We start from the raw sequence: 19,936 nt of genomic DNA, 5'->3' as shown, positions 1-19,936 counted from the left end.
TATTTGTGTCTTGTGTTGTGATAACATGTGGAATTGTGGTTGCAGATGGTTCGCACAAATAGAGTGGGATTTCCTGCTGCGTGGGTTAACGCTGGCTTCGAGACAAATATAAACGGGGATAAATCTGTGCTTCCTGCTCCGTAAACCGAGATTAGACTAGCTGAGGTTGGGATATAAGAGATAGAACAAAGTCACAAGTGTTTTTCGATTGCCAGTTTATCCATCTTTTGTTTGCTTTTGTACAACTATAAAATGTGGATTTTTCTGGACATAAAACGTGTTAGATACAGTTGTAGTAAAAAAAGTCTGATTGAAAAAGTTGTTGGGTGAAATTCAAAGCTGCCAAATCAAATTTCAACTGTTGTGAAAAACCTTTAAAGTTGCTTTTCAAATTAACAATCGTTGTTTTTGTTTAGTTAAAATTTTCCACTAACAAGATTAAAATATACGTTTGTTTAAGGTTTACCCCATCAAATTCACAGTTTCAATAGATCTGGTTTCTTTCTAAAGTCAAAATGAAAAGTGTAAGGTTGGTGAAAAATTTCAAATTTTAAATCATTGATCTGCAGGCTTTTGCTTATGGATACTAGTAGCTCTGTCACAAACGATCCACATTTTCTCCTAATAAAGTATTTAGACAATCCAGATGACTTTAAGCTAATTTTTGTTATTAATTAATGTTGGAAAAATATCTTGCGAATTGGTGCTTTACATTTATTCATTTCTTTGTTACATAGATATTTTTTTAAGTTTTAGGGGATTGATGTTGTCACAAAATGTGGAAGGCAACTTTAGTGGTTTTCCTGTTTGCCGGATTAATGAGAAATGCTGAAGGTGACTGCTTTTACAAAATTGTTGAGTCTCCAGCTTAAACTGGAATTAAAGTAAAAAATAAAAAGGCAACATCACTTAATATAATTCAATATTGCCAATAAAAATGTAGATAAAACTGCCATCTATTTTTGTGTCTGTTTGATTCAATAAAAAACTATATTTCATCAAAACTTTACCGATTTCAACTTTATGGCTTGGAATAAAATAATGCTGGAGTTTTTATTTTTTTGAGGGTTAAACTTCCTTCTTCAAAATATTGTGGTGTTAGTTTTTCTCATACTTTTTTTAGGAAACTGCACTGAAGTCCATTCCACTTGGGCAAATCAGTACACAGGACTGCTCTACACATTTCAGATGTATGCAGGGAATTCATCTTCCTTAGTGTTGGAAATATCTGAACCCTCTGGTCCAACAACAGCGACATTTGTTTTCATTCCTGCGAATTGCAGCATTAAAACTGAATCAGTTTTTTCAGTTGGGTGTTATTACTCATCTGAAATACTAACTCTCAATATTTCAGCAACAACACCTCTGGCAAAATCTCTAAACGCTTCGAAAATTGTACTTCGAGATTTCTGGACGTGCACGAACATCACACTGACTGTGGCAGGTTCGTGTTTGAATAGATGCCCAGTTTGAGAATTTCAAACAGCAAATTGAAATAATGATTTTTATGCTACTTCCTTCCAAAACAAAGTTTAAACTAAAAAAAATACATAATATACCAAGTATCTTTTGCACTGTAGTTTGGGTTGGAATCTAGAAGTTCAAAAATGCAAAGCTTTCTGACATTTTTAATAAAATAAAAGCTGGAGTTCCTTTTTTTTTAAGAATAAATTCTAGTTGAAAAGAATTTTGCTTTATGCTTATGGGAAAATTATTTTCATTTCCAAACACAGCCACCAAATATTTTATTAAAAAAATGTTTCATAACAGATTGCAATAGTGAAGTCAGTTCTGTTGGAGTGCTTGTCCATCCATCGAATCCGGTTTTCAACGGTGTTGGGGAGTTTGGCTGTTCTGCTCCGGATGCAAAACTTTTCTACTCTAATTCAACTCAGCTAATAAATAACAAGACCACCTGTCAATCAAACACGTCATGGGCGGGGCAACAAGACCTGCAATGCTGGCAAGGTGGAAGATTCGAATTTTTATATGGATTCTTGAAATATATATTTTCTCACTTAGTTCTAAATACTTCATTCTGACACAACAAAGACAACACAATTTTTAGGAGATCAATATTGTGAATAGTTGAAGTATTTTTTTCACCCTTGCTTCTGGAATGAAAATTGCTAATTATTTGTTGTGTTTAAGGTTAAAAAATAATGAAAAAATGTAACAAGTGTGTGTCTAAATACAAGAATTCCTTTCAAGACCAACAGTATTCATAAAAATGTAAAAAAATGTGGTGATTTTCTGGTAACTACACAAACCCCAGATGGTGTTATCTATATTTGTTTACGACAAACAACAGATGAATCAGTGATGAACTGGGTCAGGTAGCTCTGTCATGTGACACACAAGATGACACTGAGCTGTTCTGTTTAAAGTTTGGTCATCTGTTTTTACTTCATCTTTTTCAGTCAATTGACCCCTTATGTCTGTTCACCAAGATAACAGCTTTGTTAATATCGCACCTGTGGTGTATAAATAATACCTGGTTATCCAATAATTATAAGTTTATCATGAATATCATCAATTATTTAGAATGTTATTTTCCTGAGATGCTACCTAAACTAACAATAAGGTGTTACACATGTAAGCAGAACAGTATCGGTACTTAGTTCATGGTTTTAAACATTCTCACAAGAAAGTGACGAAAATAAATTTGTAAAAACATAATATTTCGACAACTTTGTCTAACATATTTATCAAATATAATGTTTTACTATTTACTTCAATTAAATTTACTTTTTTTGTTTTATATATATTCACAGCCCCAAACTCAACGATCACTATAGGCCCAAACTTTTTAGTTGCTGGCGGAATTTTAACAGCAAATTGTTTGTACACCAACATCATTCCGATTGGAAACAAGACTATTTACTACATTGGAAATTTGACCTTCACTTTACCAAAGGTCAGATTAATTTTGTCCCATTAAGACAAACTTCAAACAAATCCTGTTAACAATGTTCAGTTTCTCCCTGGTGAAAATAAAGTATATATATTGTTTGTTTCAACTTTATGCGAAAACTATTTGTTATGTTTTTTTCTATAGTTGATGGAAAGATTGATATAAATCGTACTGAACTAGGGACTTTTAGGCATTACAGTGGATGAAATTTAACTTGATTTAACCCTCTTTATTGACCAGAGCTAAATAAATTGCTTTTGTTTTGTTTTTTTCTCCATATTTTTAGATCAGACCTAATAAAAACCACCAAAATGTTACAGGGAGAACTGTTAAGTCATACTCTAAAAGCTTCAGACAATGGAATTGAGATTTCATGCCAAGCATTGACTCCTTACACAGAGATGTTCAAAACCTTTGGCAGATCGAATGTGAAACAACTGTCTGTTGCATGTGGGTTTGAAAACTTCCTTTTGTTGTGACAATAATGTGTGGGAGTCAGTTCGAAGCTGATGCAAAAACAAATCTGATACTCCTGTACTGGTTTGGTTATTTCTGACTCCTGCATTCCTGGTTATTGTATTGTTAATGCACTTTGAGGAATTGAATGATGACATAATGTGGCACCATGTTTTAATTGGTTTCGATGCTATGTTGACAGTACACAGAGCTTACAATAATTACAAAAATAAGTCAGGCAAAAACAATCAAATATTGTTTCTGTTTTTATTACAACAATATTTCTGTTAACCGTATAACAGAAGTCATGTCCCTATTGTGTACAATCTACTTTAAATCAGTTCAAAATGTGATTATGTTTTTGTAGATCCTCCATATCAAGCGAATCCCCATCGAGTAACATGTTCTTGGCAAATTGGCCAAAGTGGAACCTGCATAATTTCTTATCTCGTAAACCCATCGAATTCCACGCTGACAATCACTAAAAATGGTCAGTAGAAAACATATGCAATGACCTCAGTTGCAATCAACTAAATAATGCTGGATTAAGACTGAAAACGTTAGGGGACAATGTATAGTTTGATAAATACTTGGAATAAGCTCCCCACCAAAGCTTCATGTAAAACATAGTTGCAGAAAATTTATGACCCAGAAGTGAAAATGTAAAATATTTGAACAAAAAAAAACATTTGCCAACTTTCAACATACAGATGCAACAAGTATTTGAGTTAACACTTGGCAGCCCATTACCGCAAACGCATGGTTATGAATTTTTTTGCCTTAAAGTACATGAATATGTTTTGAAGTATTTAAACCTGAAAAAACACATTTGTACATTTGTAATAAATTCAACATAGATATGCAACAAGTATTTGACAATAATTTCTTTTTATTTTTAGGTTCTCAAGTTACCAACGATGCCACAGCAGAGATTCCATCAAACAATCCAGAACAAACATTCCGCTTTGTGAGATCTTTGGTAAGAGCAAACATATTCTGCGTTTGTTTTTGACATGAAGTAATTCTCCACTAAACAAACAGTTGCCTTGGTTCAACTCCCTGCTTGTGTTAAATGTTATGTATAAGTCAAGTTAATAAAAACATACAAAAATTTAAACAGAATTTACAGTCACTGTAGTACTTCTAACACAAAATGCATTTGTGTTGACTTATGCATACCTTTACAAAAATGCCTCTTTGCCCATTAAAATGCTTTTCAAATATTAAGTTGTTTTTTTTAATATTTATTTTAATACCCTTTCTTGCTCAATGCTGTTATTTTTAGCAGCAAGTGTATTGCATGTAATGAGATAAGTCAAAAAAATTATTGGTTGCACAAACTTTACTCACGGAAAGAGATTAAATATTCATACATTGTTATTTGCTCGACCAAACAAATAGTAGCAACAAAGGATCCAAACTATTTTGTTTGTTATTCAGCCCCTATTGTTATAAGTGTTTGTTTAGTCAATGTGCAACCATATCTATTGCCTCGAGTAAAAGCAGGAATGATCAAAACTATCACAAAAATAATAACTATTTTATAGAAACTAATTGTAGGTGTAATCAAGAGGTCTTTTGTTGATTAATATGTCAATAAACAGCGAATTAAATATAAGTAAACAAAAAATGCATTAGGTCTCACCAGTGCAGCTGGTGACAAGACCAAGACCATATTGGCCATTTTATCCATCTTACATCACTCCAGTTAGTTAGGAGTAACATGCTGAAAAGCCATGTCTCTCATTAACTAATTGGGAATGTGATATTTTAGTGTGGCAAGTCAGTTGCTGCCAATGTTTGGTGCATATTAATATGGTTGCTGTGACATTTAGTGCGTATTACGCTAACAGTTTGTGCACTGTTTTGTGTTTTGCTACCTAAGATTTTTTGGTCCCTGTAGAATCGTTTAAGACTGTAATATATGTTTGGTGCGTATTAACAGTTAGTGCACCTCTTAAGATTATGTGGTCATTTTATGTTTTTTAGAGGCTGTATTATATAAGTGTGCTATGCTTTAATATTTCACTGTAGGATTGTTACTAAACTACCACTTGTTTTGCCTTGGTAAAACTGAGCAACATTTGGGGTAAGGTGTAATAGTCTTACAAAGATCATGACAAAACCATAGGACACAACACTAGCAAAGAATATGTTTAAATGACAAACAATGTGTTCATTGACAGGTAACCATCAAAGACAATGGAAGTTATGTGTTCAATGTTACATCAAACATTTTCCCCGATGAACCTTTATTGGTTGACGTCGACATTATTGTTTCGAATTTTATCCTCACAACTGCAGCCCAGCCTGTAAACTCGACAATAATTGTCACTTCGTCAACCGATGTTGGTGCAATTGTTGGAGGAATTATTGGAGGATTGTTTGCGGTTTTTATTTTCACTGCACTTGGGATGTATTGCTATAGAAATCATAATATATACATCTCGAAAGGTGAAACACTTTACTTGTTTAGTTGATTGTTTAAAAATCAACAGTTGGTTTAAATCACTGTTTAAATGCAGACTTTTTCAAAGAATTCTTCTTTAAACCTTGTCATATTTTACCTTTAGGAACTTTAGGATGTCTGCCAACTATTGATGAAAGTAAGTTCTTTGTATTTGCTAAATTGATTCCAAGTTGGGCACAGCCTAAGGTGTGTTTGTAACATGTCTTATGGTTCACAGTTTTTTTGTTTCAGTTGTGGAATTTTTTTGTTCACGAAGGCTAAATCATGTTTACCCAGGACTACAGAGACAACTTTTTAATGTGTTTCTCGGGCTATTCGGTGTTAAAAGTTGTGGGACATTAAGTTCTATTAAACGGTTGCAAAGGATGACATGTCATATGCAGTCTTTATACCACAGGTCCCATCACCTTTGTGCAATTTTTTATTGCCACAGAATTAATCCTGCACAATGAGTTGCTAACAAACCGAACAATACACCTGGTGCTGATTTGATATAATTCCTGCTTATCCACATTTTCTCATATCTATTGAGATGCTTCAATGTTTCATGTAAAACATTTGTTTGTTTGAGAAGAGTAAGACTATTTTTTTTATCAGCCCTTACACTTTATTCATGTATCTACCTAAACCTAAAGCAGTATTCCCACCCCCCCAAAAAGCCATAGTTCGGCAATGTGAAAATTGCAAACACCCTTTCACCCTAACATATGACCTTCCACACACATAGGCCATTTTTTAGCAAATGATCTTTAGAACTAGTGGACATTTTTGTTGCAGGGGTTTCCAGTAGCAACGGGAATGTCAATGACGGCCTTAACACATCAGGTAGGCAAAAATTAAATTACCCCAGTAAAAAATAGTGGAAATTCTTTAAATCACAACTTCTATTTAGGTGAAGGATTTTACATTGAACCAATGAATGCAGGCAACCAAGCTAAGGTATGTTTAGCTTGCAAACAATATTCCCAGTGTTAAATTACACCTCGCTTTTACAGCCACAACCAGCGATCCCAGTTAACGGAAACATCAGTATGGAGGATAATGTGATGGTTAAGTTCAGTAAGTTTGTTTAAACTTTCCTTGAGTAGACAAACAAACATACAAACTGTGTTACTGTTATGCCACCAAATCTTTGTGCAATGTTAACAACACAATAGCCTATTTGCCTATAATTTTTTGTTGCTACTTATTACATATTATTATAGTTATTGCATACATCCTTCTTATCAGATGTTTTTAATAAAAAAATGCATTAAGTGTTGCACAGAGTTCAATTTACCTGCCTGGCCCAGAACAATATTTATGTTCTCTATGTGTGTGGTGTGTTGACTTAACTACAACAAACTATAACTATTACTTGTGTCAGTGAATGTGAAATATACATGAATTTTGTTTTAATTTTATAGAAGAAGATTCATATATCGAGTTGTCACCGATGGAAGATCGGGTAAAAAAATATATTTAATGCTTTAAGTATGTATGGTAACTCATTGCATGAATAATGAAGGATTATAAATGCCAAGGAAATGTGTCGCATATATTGTTTTTTGAGCAAAACACTTGGATATGATTTAACAAAGCTTTTTTGCATATTTTTGGTTTGGTCCAGTTGTCTACAAGAGAACGTTGTGGTTTTATTGTCGTAAGTTATATCATAAGATTTTAAAACAGCAATTGTATTTTTGACACTCCAAGCACAACATTTTAACATCAAGGTATATAACATTTTGTTTTTGAATTGTTGGTGCCTGAAAGATGTAATGTTGTCATAATATTTCCTGGGTGTTGTACAGTTTACTTTTAAAAGTATGTATGGTAAAAAAATGAAGATGGTAAATGCCAAGGAAATGTGTCATTGTTTTCTAAGCAAAACTTTCCAATCCAGGAAAAATAATAAATACCACAGTAATTGGATTTTTGACACTTCAAGCACAGCAAAACTTAATTGCATGAAGTTACAACGACATTTTGTTTTCAGAACATTGGCACTGTTATCGTAACATAATTCTGTTTGCTTAATAGTATGCATCTAATTGTTAAACCTGGTTGCATACAACGCAGGTCTCATCATCAAGAAGTCAGGAATATGAAACCCCGATTCAAAGGGAAGCAACTTATGAAGTCATTACCAAATAAATCAACATATTTAAGTTTAGTTCAAGTCACACCAAGCCCGAGTGTTGTGTTTCCAGGTTGCCCCAATTTGTACAGAATAGGAGTAAGATTATCCTGATGACGTCAAATGGTGAAAATCTTCAAGCGATTTTACTTTTTTATATACTTGGCGCTTTTGTTTTTACAGTCCATTCTAAACATCCAATGGCACAATTGGAGTGTACAGTTAACACACCAATGTTGTATAACACAGGTTTCCCAGATTCAGAAATAATTCTAGCTGATATTAATGACGCAGACATGTTAAATTGCCAAATTAAAAACCATTATATGGAGTTGGTAACCCAAAATTATCTACAAATGTGCCTAGTGAATATAAAGGCTGCCTGAAAACACTCATAATTTAAACCATGAAAAAGTCCATTTTGACTCTATTTGGAAAGCGTTTAAAGTGGTCATAAGAATATAACCATCTGTGTGGAATCTCTTATTTTCAAATTGTCGTTACTGTACGATTAACATTATTGAGTTTCGTGGTTCTTATATTTTCATATTTTCCTTAAATTATGTGATGACTTTGTTATTTACACAAGAATATTTTACCTGCCTAGCAGCATCGATGTAAACATAACTTGCTGACGTCCTTTCCACAGTTGACCCTGCTTTAATTTTTATTTTGTAGCAGCACAAGGTGACGGTGCAAAAAAAGGCAAGGTCAGTGGTGGGATTCAAATTTTTTGTCAGCCAGTTCTGTTACGATAAGTCCATTGGCAGTAACCAGTAATGCTAACCGGTGTGCTGATCTCATAAAATTTTGAGAGACGGTTCTAAAGAACTGGTGCGACCAGACTGAATCCCACCACTGGACATGGTCTACTTTAGGTATTTTTGCAATTGACATGAAGTTTATACACTGTCCACTGTTATCATCTGCATAAACCCCTTGCAGTAGTTTATGGAAGATTTTTTTTTAGATTTTATTACTGTATTTTCCCACTGTGCACTTAAACATGAAGCATTACTTGTGGATGACTTGTTTTTCGGAAATGTGTGTTCTTTTAAGTGGAAAACTGATTCTGTTTTTCGATGTACACTCGCATTTGATGATTTCATTTATGCGACGATGACATAATAATAAGGAACAAAATATGATTCAGACATGCTTGTGACATCACAATATGCACCAACCACAAGTAAAAGATGAGAAAAATTCAACAAATACTCCGCACAACGTGTGAACAAAATTTCCAATGGAATATCCGCAGAAATGTAGACTTCATGCATTTGTGCAATTAGTTGAGTTTATTCAACTGTTAAGCAACACAACAAATATAATATTTATATTGTACAGTGGTTCTCAACCAGGGTCCATGGGCTCACCAGGGGGGGCACAGGAGTAGGTTTACCACAAACACCCCTTAAAAGCCGTTTTCTTTTTAATGCACAGGATTACTTGAAGGGGACCACGAGGCCCAAAAGTTAGTTTAAGTGAGCCACGCTTCACGAAAGGTTGAGAACCACCACTGATCTTGCAAGTGACCTTCAAATTGGTGCACAAGGTCACAAACTTTAAACAGGGAATTGGATTGAAAACCACAGTTTGTTGCCACAAATTGCGGAAGTACAGCTAAGATTGGCCCACCCTACAAATTAACATTAAGCAAAACACAGCTGGTTGGCTGTTTGGCACTAACATATGGTAATATATTGAGATGAATTGAAACATATCAGCAACATACAAGCACTAAAACTTTTATAATTCCAATGTTTATAAATGATGGCAACCTAACAAGCCATAACCTAATGGGCTGCGAACAGTTGTTAAAGACATTCAGGGTAAACAACAAACGATAAAAAACAAAATATTTCAAAAATTTTAATTCATTTTCAAGGAGTCACATCGAAAATTGTTTTTGATAGTGGATTGATTTCAAAGTGAACATCCAAACATTTGACTGTTCATTTGTGTTACGACTTTGAAAACGAAATTAGCAGCAAATTTGAACCAAATCACAGATTAAAGTTTAACCCAAACCAGCGCAGCACCTCAAAAGCCCCCTCAAGTGTTCATAGTGACAGTTTCGGTTTGCAGAATTCGTGTTTGGAAAGGTACCGAGCCCATGGGTGTGATTTTCTTGTGGTGTTTTGCAATCATGTGTCGACGATAAGTGTTACGTGTCTTGAAGCGTCTCGGACAATCGGTGCAGTGGTACGGTTCCTCACCAGTGTGACGATGCAAATGTTCCTGCACAACATATTTGGTTTATTCGTAGGAAAAAGTTTTGCAACTGATAATTTGGCCACAAAAAAATCATAAACAAAACTTGTGCTCTATACATACAATATATTTGTAGCAGATTTCTTCAGATTGTAATTACATTAAAAATCACAGTATGCCAGGCCTATTAGAGACAATATTTCCAATCAAGTATTTCTGCTTGGCAAGACATAGTCTAGCACTGGGGTGTGCAACCTGCGGCCCTTGATCAAATGTTGTGCGGCCCACAGAGATGCCTGTACGTTGGATTTCAAATGTACTGGCAAACAAGTCCAATTATTATGTACTTTTATAATCATTATGTAAGTCAATTAAAGTCAAATTAATATGGTGCTATTTTCCTGCGACCTGGCAAATGCGTATTTTACTTGTAGAGGAAACAAAGTGAAATGGCTCATGACCTAATTTTGGCAAATTGTATTTGGACCCACAGTAACAAAGATTGTACACCCCTGGGCTGGTCTAGAAAGCCAGCTTGCAATTAGATCAGAATCAAGTAGATTGCTTCAAGCTTTTCCAAAATACGCTTCATAATAATATAGATGTCTCAAAATCAATCACTTTCTTGCAAACCTGAATTTTTCCACTTTTTACCTGTTTACCTGTTGTTCCCTCAGGTCTTCCAATATAACACATAAGATTGAAACCCCATTTCATACAAACTCATCTGCCTTGCTGGTATTTCCTTTCAAGCCTCTGCACGTCCTCATTTCCGACATATTTTTTTCTGTTTCTTTCCTGACAAACTTGTCGCAACTTTTTTCTGACCAGTTTTGCATTTCAGCGACTGCATGTGTTCCTTCACAACACAATGCTAAGATTTACAATTAATTGTTGCTGTAAAGTATTACCATGCAGCTGTCTCCATTAAAAAGTAAAAATATTGGGTACTTTGTTTTAACTGCTGAATATTGTGACCATAACACTGATATTTTTGAAATACTTTTATACCTTGATGCAAGAAAACTGTTCACTAATTTAAGCATGTGTAATTTGAAAAAGTTGAAACTGGCAACTTTAACAAAGTGGTTTACAACAAATCCTGTAGCCCTGGTTAAGTAGCTTAGTTGAGTGGCAAAGTGTTTGATGACTTCAACAATATTCTTATGTTGAGGACTTTATACATCCATTCTATATAGTGATGGGGTCGAGTACCCAGTACGCGGTATCGATGGTGTCGACCAATTTCAGTGGTATCGAAATATTTTGTCTCAGTTTTCGATACCAACGTGCGAGTACCGAAGGCCGATTTACACCATAAGAATACGGGCAACTTTTTGCCAATATTTGCTTCGGACAGCACAAAATCGGGAAGAAGTTCCACCAGGTTACGTATATTTTTTTTGCTATCACGTGGAGATTACATTTTTCTGCATGCGTGTGTGCGTGCCTGAACCCCGGCCATGGCAGATAAATTAGCCAGTGATATACAACTAAGTACAACACTACACTTAAGTACTTGGTAATCAGTATTGAAGGTATATACATGTGGTACTCATACTCGGTACTCGCTTCAAAACCTGGTATCGTCCCATCACTAATTCTATAACACATGGCTCACTTGTCATTTTTTCTACACTACAAATCATCTTACTGTTTATTTCATCATAAAGTACATCTGGATTCCTGGTATGCAAATGAACTTTTCTAACTGGTGAAGTGGGTCACATTCTTAATTATAATGAACCAAAATCAAAATGTTTATTTGCATTACCCAAATTAAAAGTAGTATTGCTAACCTACCTAAATCTATGTGCGTTTGCCAAAAAATTTGTGGGTATAATTGTTTCTACATATTAACTGCATAAACTTTAAAGTAATCATTTTAATTTATTTGTGAGTTTTGAAAACTTGCTCATGTTACTGTTAAGAGACAAACAGGGAACTTTATGAGTAACTTAATGTCACAACAACACAAATTTACCTTGTAGTGAGTGGGATGACGGAACCTCCGCTTGCAATACTGACATTCGAACCTTGCACTGTTGGTGTGAATCATAGCGTGGTAGCTTAAACTGTGGGATCTCGTAAATGTTTTGCCACAAACATCACATCGAAACGGTTTGATACCTGATCACAAAACAAGAATGTTAAAATACAACCAAAACAAACTAGTTAGTGTCTAAAGTCAGGTTTCTGTTAAATTTTTGAGAACATTTTACTAGATTTTATTTAAAAACTGTGTGAAATCACTTAGTTATTAATACAGGTTTTTTTTAACACAATTAAAAAGTGCAGCATAAAAATGTTTTTTTTTACATGTTTTTCGAACAAGTTTTTAAAATCACTTTCACAATAGACTAAATGCAATATTCAGATGGTTTGAATATAGACTTGTTTTAATTGCAGTTTGTGGCCAACTCATCACAAATCAATGGATGCACAAAGCACAGTTCACATTAACATTGTTACCTGCATGCCCACGATAATGTCCATATAATGAGTTCGGAGCAGTGAATCTTTTTCCACAGATCTCACACGAGTAGAAATCTTGCACGATAAACGACGACTGTCCGTCGCTGACGATACGCTCCGTACACACCATAACCTCTTTCGGCTTTCGATGACGTAACTCAGAAATCAATTTGAGCGCTCTTGCCTGATAAAAGAATGTTGAAGAAACTTTACGAGTTGCTTGCAGTTAATCCACCGTAAACGGCATGTGTTTACGGCAGTTGTTTAATCATCATTTTGCCTTGTCGAGCCAAATACATTTATTTCCTGGGGTTTGAACTCAGGACGCTCCCAGGACAAATCCTGACCAAGGTTTTTTATGTCTGTATACGCATTAAGCGCACTGAATTAAGCACAAAGCCTAAAACAAAATGCTCCCTCCTGTGGATATATTGTGGGTTACAAGAAAATAATATCACAGAAACAGCAAAAGCCCAAAACACAAGACACGTCGGTTGTATTAGGGATGTGAGGCTACTAACTGTTGTCATGGAAATAAAACATTGAAAATATTTGGTGGAGATCAGAATATCGCTGTGACAAATTGATATCATGCAGATGTCATTTATCCGTTCACAATTCATCATTTCTCCTTTCATATCATGGCATGAGCTCATGTGAAGTTTTCATATCATGTCAGATCATATGATCCGATCAAATAAGATCAAGTAATTTTGAATATTTTTAAAACGCCAGGTCTTTTGAAGGTTTGAGAGCAAACCAAAAACCTGACTATGTATGTTGTATTCAAGCATTGCAACACAATAACCTCTGTATTGCAAAAGTGCGAGATACAAATGTATTGTTGGCAGTTTGCAATATGAGCTGTGTTGTATCTTCACATCAGCACATAAAACAAGGTGCCTTAGTTTTTGATGGAATTGAGTAGCATTAATTAATAGGGATTGGCCGAGCTGAGCCAGAACCCGAGTAATCGGTACCGAGCATCACTATTTTTACGCTCGGTGTTGGGCCGAGCGGTTGCACAAACTGACCCGAGCATTTAAACTTGCATATTCATGCCCTGCTAGCATACAAAACTAGTGCTAGAAAGGGTATCCAGAAACAAAAATCACTGTTTTTAAATGCATTAGTGGGGGAAAAGCCAGTAATTTTGAGGTCTGTACAATCTATAGGAACTTGCTTATCAACTTGTTTAGGGGAAAATTTTGCCAGCCAAGTTTGCGGATTACATTACACAACAAATGCTCACCTTAATTTTTGGGTCCTCGGATGTTTCGATCTTCTTACTACTTGGCCCCTGTAGTCGGTATTCATTGTTGTAACGAACTTGACTTTTAGTAAGAACTCTGATCACTTCCTTCGCTTTCACGTTGCTTTTTCTGTGCAAAGTTGGTAAAATTATAGTAATTAATGATAAGCTGCAGACAGTGCACACTGTTTCGCCCTATAAGGTATCATCAATTAGATCAATTTTTTTGCAGAAAACCTGGTCAAATACAACAAAAAATATAGAAAAGACAGTTATGTTATAATTCCATACTTAACGTTTAAAGATTGCGCAGCCGGTTTGGTGATTGTTTCAGTGCAATTGTGTCGCTATGTTTTCTATTATCAAGCGAAATAAACTCAACTTGCAACTGGACATTGGGAATTAATTCACAAACAAGTTTTGTCCGATTTCGAACAACCACATTTTTAACTTACTTTGCCAAATCTCGGTTTTCTTTTGAAATCATGTCGAGGAATTTGCTGCTACTTAAACCTTTCGCTGCATTTTTCTCGATGGTGCACGATCCAACAACGTACTGTGCGAGGTGAATAACAAATTAAAATGGGGATAATTTTCAAACTTTTAAGTATTTTTACTTGAAGAAAAGACCACAGATTAAATCATAAATCCATTTTCAGGGTTTAATAGCCTAAATGATAACGACAAGTTTACGATGGTTTGTAGAGGGGTTAAAACACCTTTTTGTTTATATTTTAAGTGATAAAACACAATAAGACATCCCAAAATATCTTGACCAAGCAAGACAGTAATTACAAGCATACCATATGTGATTTTTAAATCATAAAGGTTGGCAAATTTTTACTCAACAACTTACGCTTCGATCTCCTGTGTAACAATGGTCATGGCTGATCGCATATCGTGACAGATCCAGTCCCGATAATTCTTGTCCGACCTTTTCCTCCGGCTCATCCTCTTCAACTGCAACCAGTTTCTGAAACAAACAGAATCAATAAAGCACATTTTTGTTCTACTTGCCATGGATGCTTGCCGAGGTATTGTGACATAACATACATATATATAATATACATAGCAAATCAGAAACTAAACTGACAAGTTTACTTTTGAAACTCATAACTTTAATGCTTTTACAATGATTTTTTGCATGCAATACTTTTTTAATGTACTTATGTAAATATCTTGCTAAAAACCAACTGCGTCGTTCAATAAAATCCAACTGTTAAATTCCCCTTTTCTGTCTTTGTGTGTTTCGTTTTTTTTTTGTGAAACACTTTTGTGGCACACCATGCAACATCAACAAGGACATTTTTAACAAACCTGTTTTCTCGGGGCTTTTCGGATCTGGGGAACCCCCATAGTTGGTTCGTCCTCCCTGTCAGAATTCCAAACGGAACTGTCACTAAAAACAAAACGAAGATATAAAATGCTGACACATCTACTTTTGGTAATTTTTTTTAGATTCTTCACAACACAACATGAGTGGTTAGTTAAGGTTTTTAAGGTAAATATGGCATTTAAACCTAATTTTGTTGACTATATTGAAATTGGAAAAGACTGTTTAAAATTTAATGCTATAAATAAAACAAATTAAAGGTATTCTGAATTATATAAAAATAAGAAGTTAGTTGGCAGGTTTTTATTAAACCAGATCTGTTTACCTTGCGATGTCGGACGAGGAATTTGAGTTTTCCACTTCTTCTTCTTCAGCTTCTACATCCGATCCACTTTCATCTGATTTCTCTGTGTCAGTGTCGACGACGTTTATAAACCTGGAAAACGATTTATTGCAATTTCATATAACTGTACTCCTTGAAGTAGAAGATTATCGAGTTAAAAGATGCAAACTGATTTACAATGGTTGTAAGTTTATTAAATAATAGGGATGGGCTGAGCCGTGCAAGAGCCAAGAACCCAAGTATATATATTTTTGGTAAAACAGTGATGCTCGGTGCTCGGCTGAGCAGTTGCACAAACTGACTGAGCATTAATTTTGCATGTTCATGCCGTGCTAACATGCGGAACTAGTGTTCGAAAGGGTTTTCAATGATTGCTTTTATCAAATGTGTCAGATGGTGGAAAACCTGTATGTCTGGGGCCTGTACCACTCAGATTTGGCAAGCTACAAAACTGGCATGGAATTGGGAATGTTTGTGATCCCAGCGCCATGCGTTAATGTGAGTTGCCCGGTGCTTGACCAAACAGAACTTTTGCAGTTTTGGCCCAGCCAATTAAATAACAATTTGTAACCCTCTTTTTAGACAATTTCCCTACACAAAATTATTTTCACTCAGAAGCAACTCACCCTTGATCATTATCCTCTCCTGCAGCTAACGATTTGTAGCTTTCGATCTTTATGTTCGATATTGGGTCGGTGGAAGTCAACAGCGCAGTGTTTGTCGATTTTCGTGGTCGCCGCAAAATGCTCGGTACAGTTTTCATCCGAGAATACGAAGGCCGATTCAATTTCTGTTTGGTCGGAGGAAGTGAAGCGAGAAGACTTTTGTTCCGAGACAAAACCATGGAGGGTTGATCCTCGCTATCTGTCGAATCTGCATTGTGGAAAATAAACAATACAATTTTTCAACTTAGAACACCTTCACTGATGCATTAATTACAGTCAAACCTATTCATGGATATAGCGTACTGTAACATAAACACATTCAGGGGGACTGTATATAATTTGTTGCAATTTGACTGAAACTGATTTTTTAAGAACAAAAATTTTAAAACGTGTCTATTCTGTCTAAAAGGTACCGTAATTTTTTTTTTTTTACCATAAAAAAACATTATTTTTTAAACTCTAATGAAACACAACTATTCTGTGGCATAACACCTAGTAGAGTCCGCCTGGTAGAAAAACCAGGCAAAAAGGTAGCTTACGACTTTATTCGGCAAACTGCTGAACATTTAATTCTGGCCGAACCTAAATTAGGCCAATTCTGTGCATCTCTACATATAACCCTCAACACACCTGCTGAAAAATCACTTGCACAGTCAGAGTTATTTTCCTGGTGCGAGGTTGAGAGAAAATCTGTCACATTTACACTTGAGTTTAAGTTCCTGTGTTGAGCTGCAATATCCTCGATCACCACGGTCGGCTGGTTACGAAATCGCTTCAACAACTGCTTTTGTCTCCGTTGTTCGATCGACTCCTTTTTCTCGGCAGTAACTTTCTTCCGGTTCAGTCTTGTATTAATCCGTTTTTTCTTCCTTGAACTGCTGACTTCCTCTTTCATGGGACGCAGAGCGATAGCGGAGAATAACGCTTCTTTTGCATCGGGTGAAACGAATAGTTCCTCCACCTCTGTGGTCGGGAAGCCACCAATTGTCAATGCAGGTTCTTCTTTTATCACCATTATTTTGTTGGGACTGTGTTCGACTACATGTTGTTTCGTCAACAGTGCTGAACACAAGGTGGTAATATAGAGCATGCAATGTTTTTAATAGTGATAATAAGGGTAGTTCAATATATTGCGTTCACTTATCACTTTGAGACAATGTTATTTTTTTAAAATGGTTATAAACCAAGCAGGTGTACTATGTTTAAACATAAATCCTATAATGATGTAAAACTGGTTTAATTACATACTTTGATATGTGGACGGTGGCGAATGACTGCTCTCTTGTCTTTCAACGTTGCAAGGAAAATATCTCTTTTTGGTATAAAATGAAGGGTCTGCAGAAACAAATATATAACAGATCAGTGGTTGGAAATGGGTGGTACGAAATCCTGCATGGTACCACATGATACTACATAGTTTGTGGAATGTGAAATATAAGTCCCAACAACGGCAAATGAGGCCAGATTGCAGTGTTATTTCAATTACAAACCCTCACCCAACCCAAATAGCACTAGCCATCAGCGGATTCAAAAGTGTTCAAAATTACAATTTTAAAATAAAGTATATTTCTGTCCATTAAAACTGCCTAACATGTGGCAACATGTGGGGTTTGGTAAACTGCACTTGTCACATTGTGCTAAATACAATTTTATGAAACATATGAAACTCAGTTTACTAACTTCGTAGAGATTTTTTTGCATGCATCAAAACATGTTCAAGCAGATGTCCGCACATCAGACGATAATTGGATTTCTCATTGGGTTTGTAAAACATTTTTTCACAAATTTTGGGCGAGAATTGGCATCTGAAAAAATATATATAACAAATTGATGTTTCAAACAGCTGGAAGTGGGATTATTTCCATAAAACTGATTAGGACCGAAACTTGGCATTTAAAAGTTATGAAAGTCATAAACTTTTTAGGAGTTAAAATCCTTGATAACTGACAAACGTTTTAGTAGTTAAAATGTAAACAAATAACACAAATTCTTTATATTAAGCACAGTGCCTGCATGGAATTGCTGCGTTCAATCCAAAATCTCACATATGCTTGTGTAAGACTTCTTTTATAAAATTTTCACATTCAGTTTTTACACAAAAAAGTCCTTTACAACAATAGATTGGAAGAATTGTGCTAGGCAGATTATTGCTTAAACTTACAAATCGGTCATCTGATAAACCAGTAAAAATTACGAAGATCAGAAAAATTATCCATCTTTTTACTGAACACAGACCTGTAAGCAACAGTCTCGTCTTTCATTGTTGATTTGATAGCAAACAACCGAAGCAGTGTCGGTCCATCCATGATGCGGAGTTCTTTCAATGAGTATTCATCTCTTTTTTCAAATTCAATTTTGTCCAAAACATTAACAACACTTTCACGTTTTCGCTTTAACGCCTAAATACAGAAATTTAGTTGAATGAAAACCACAAAGATTTTGCTAAATAAATATGAATCATAAAAAGCAAAATTTGTTTGCTGCTCCTGCGTGTTTAAGTACATTTGCAAGCTTGCATGTTCCACATAATTATCCTATTTTGACTGTAAATCAAGTCTTTGTCGCAACTTAGTTCCAAGCACAACAGAACAAAAAATAAGCACAACTCATTCACCTGAGCAAGAGTTTCTTTTTGTGAGCCATCAGATGAAGTCTGTAACAGAAAGTTAAATGTTTGTTTGTTGATTTTACAAAATGTGTGGACCAATAAATGTACACTGCACATGTTATGTACAACTGATGTTAATACGTTTCCCACCGAACAATTACAGTTATCATCAAATACATGCTACAAAATGACAGGCACAAAAATGAAACAAAGTTCTGAGCGTGCACATGTTTACACAAATAATGAAAACTTGCCCCTCTCCGTTTGAAACTCTCCTCCTGCTTTTTGCTATCTGCCAGTCGTTGCGTGACTTTAATTGTTCGTGAACTTCGTTTCAGAGGTAAAGCCATTTTTACAACTAACTCTAAGCAAAAAAACAAATTATAAAATATATGCAGCAAACCTCGGGTAATCCGGGCCCATTTGAACCAAACAACTTGTCTGAATTAGGTGAAAATCTGGAATAAATAATTCAGGTTAATTGCAGTTGTATATTATATTGTCCGTTTTTAAAGTGAAAGTCTTTTACAGTAATTTGCAGATAAATGTGACATTAAAACAATTTAGTACATCTTTAATAGGAAAAAAAACTAATACCAAAAACACAATTTTAACAAAAGACAACAGCATAAATATTTTCATATTTTTTGTAATTATATCTATGACAACAGCAGCGTTAGTCAAGTGCCGTCAGCAGTAATTTAATAAAAGCATTTTACTCTAAACAAAAGTTTATATGCTATTTGCGGAACGTGTCAACAGTTTCATAAATAACATATTGACTTGCAAAAACCGTATGGCGCCTTATTGTGCTGCTTCCGTATGAAGTTTTTGTCACAAAGCAATATTCTAATAACGGCCATCGTTCGTTTTAAACTATTTCTAGCATCAATAAAACAGTTCAGAACATACTTTAAACCACTAAATTTCGGCGACACAGGAAAATATATGTCTTCTGCTGCTTGGCAGACGATTTCACTAAAACTAAAACAAAACCAACCTGACATTCTGCCACAAACTGCCGCATTGTGAACTTTGACCTCTTGTAAATTACGTCATTAATCTATTTTTCAAATTACATTTTCGT

General features: G+C 35.1%; 2 protein-coding genes across 2 annotated transcripts; one reads left to right on the top strand and one right to left on the bottom strand.

Annotated features, from left to right (window-relative positions):
* The first annotated feature begins 742 nt into the window (after window positions 1-742).
* LOC145213909 (uncharacterized) lies at window positions 743-9,111 on the top strand. The gene is made up of 14 exons (XM_080082316.1): window positions 743-834; window positions 1,124-1,444; window positions 1,771-1,968; window positions 2,775-2,917; window positions 3,235-3,364; window positions 3,738-3,860; window positions 4,270-4,349; window positions 5,557-5,824; window positions 5,944-5,976; window positions 6,618-6,665; window positions 6,733-6,779; window positions 6,836-6,899; window positions 7,247-7,287; window positions 7,902-9,111. Exons 1-14 carry the CDS (start codon window positions 777-779, stop codon window positions 7,974-7,976), a joined length of 1,629 nt encoding a protein of 542 aa, XP_079938442.1. The 5' UTR covers window positions 743-776; the 3' UTR covers window positions 7,977-9,111.
* Window positions 9,055-19,816, bottom strand: LOC145213908 (uncharacterized). The gene is made up of 16 exons (XM_080082315.1): window positions 19,762-19,816; window positions 19,104-19,213; window positions 18,856-18,894; window positions 18,477-18,640; window positions 17,922-18,046; window positions 17,490-17,576; window positions 16,872-17,303; window positions 16,203-16,449; window positions 15,559-15,669; window positions 15,218-15,299; window positions 14,757-14,873; window positions 14,356-14,456; window positions 13,901-14,030; window positions 12,646-12,832; window positions 12,158-12,303; window positions 9,055-10,200 (listed from the first exon to the last, which is right to left on the bottom strand). The coding sequence occupies exons 2-16, from the start codon at window positions 19,197-19,199 to the stop codon at window positions 10,015-10,017; spliced, it is 2,250 nt and encodes a 749-aa protein (XP_079938441.1). The 5' UTR covers window positions 19,200-19,213; window positions 19,762-19,816; the 3' UTR covers window positions 9,055-10,014.
* Window positions 19,817-19,936: the final 120 nt, after the last annotated feature.

The sequence above is a fragment of the Phallusia mammillata genome, chromosome 2 (assembly GCF_965637545.1).
Source record: "Phallusia mammillata chromosome 2, kaPhaMamm4.hap1.1, whole genome shotgun sequence".
Lineage (NCBI taxonomy): Eukaryota > Metazoa > Chordata > Ascidiacea > Phlebobranchia > Ascidiidae > Phallusia > Phallusia mammillata.
This window is presented reverse-complemented; position numbering and strand designations above follow the sequence as displayed.

What these genes read in the sequence shown, in the direction of transcription:
- LOC145213909 (XM_080082316.1), top strand. Translation starts at nt 777, where the DNA reads ATGTGGAAGGCAACTTTAGTGGTTTTCCTGTTTGCCGGATTAATGAGA. An exon ending in ATTAATGAGAAATGCTGAAG is followed by an intron (nt 835 to 1,123) that starts GTGACTGCTTTT and finishes TACTTTTTTTAG; the next exon opens with GAAACTGCACTGAAGTCCAT. An exon ending in AGACCTGCAATGCTGGCAAG is followed by an intron (nt 1,969 to 2,774) that starts GTGGAAGATTCG and finishes ATATATTCACAG; the next exon opens with CCCCAAACTCAACGATCACT.
- LOC145213908 (XM_080082315.1), bottom strand. Translation starts at nt 19,199, where the DNA reads ATGGCTTTACCTCTGAAACGAAGTTCACGAACAATTAAAGTCACGCAA. An exon ending in GACGAGACTGTTGCTTACAG is followed by an intron (nt 18,047 to 18,476) that starts GTCTGTGTTCAG and finishes ATATTTTTTCAG; the next exon opens with ATGCCAATTCTCGCCCAAAA. An exon ending in CCGAGGACCCAAAAATTAAG is followed by an intron (nt 12,833 to 13,900) that starts GTGAGCATTTGT and finishes TTCTTTTATCAG; the next exon opens with GCAAGAGCGCTCAAATTGAT.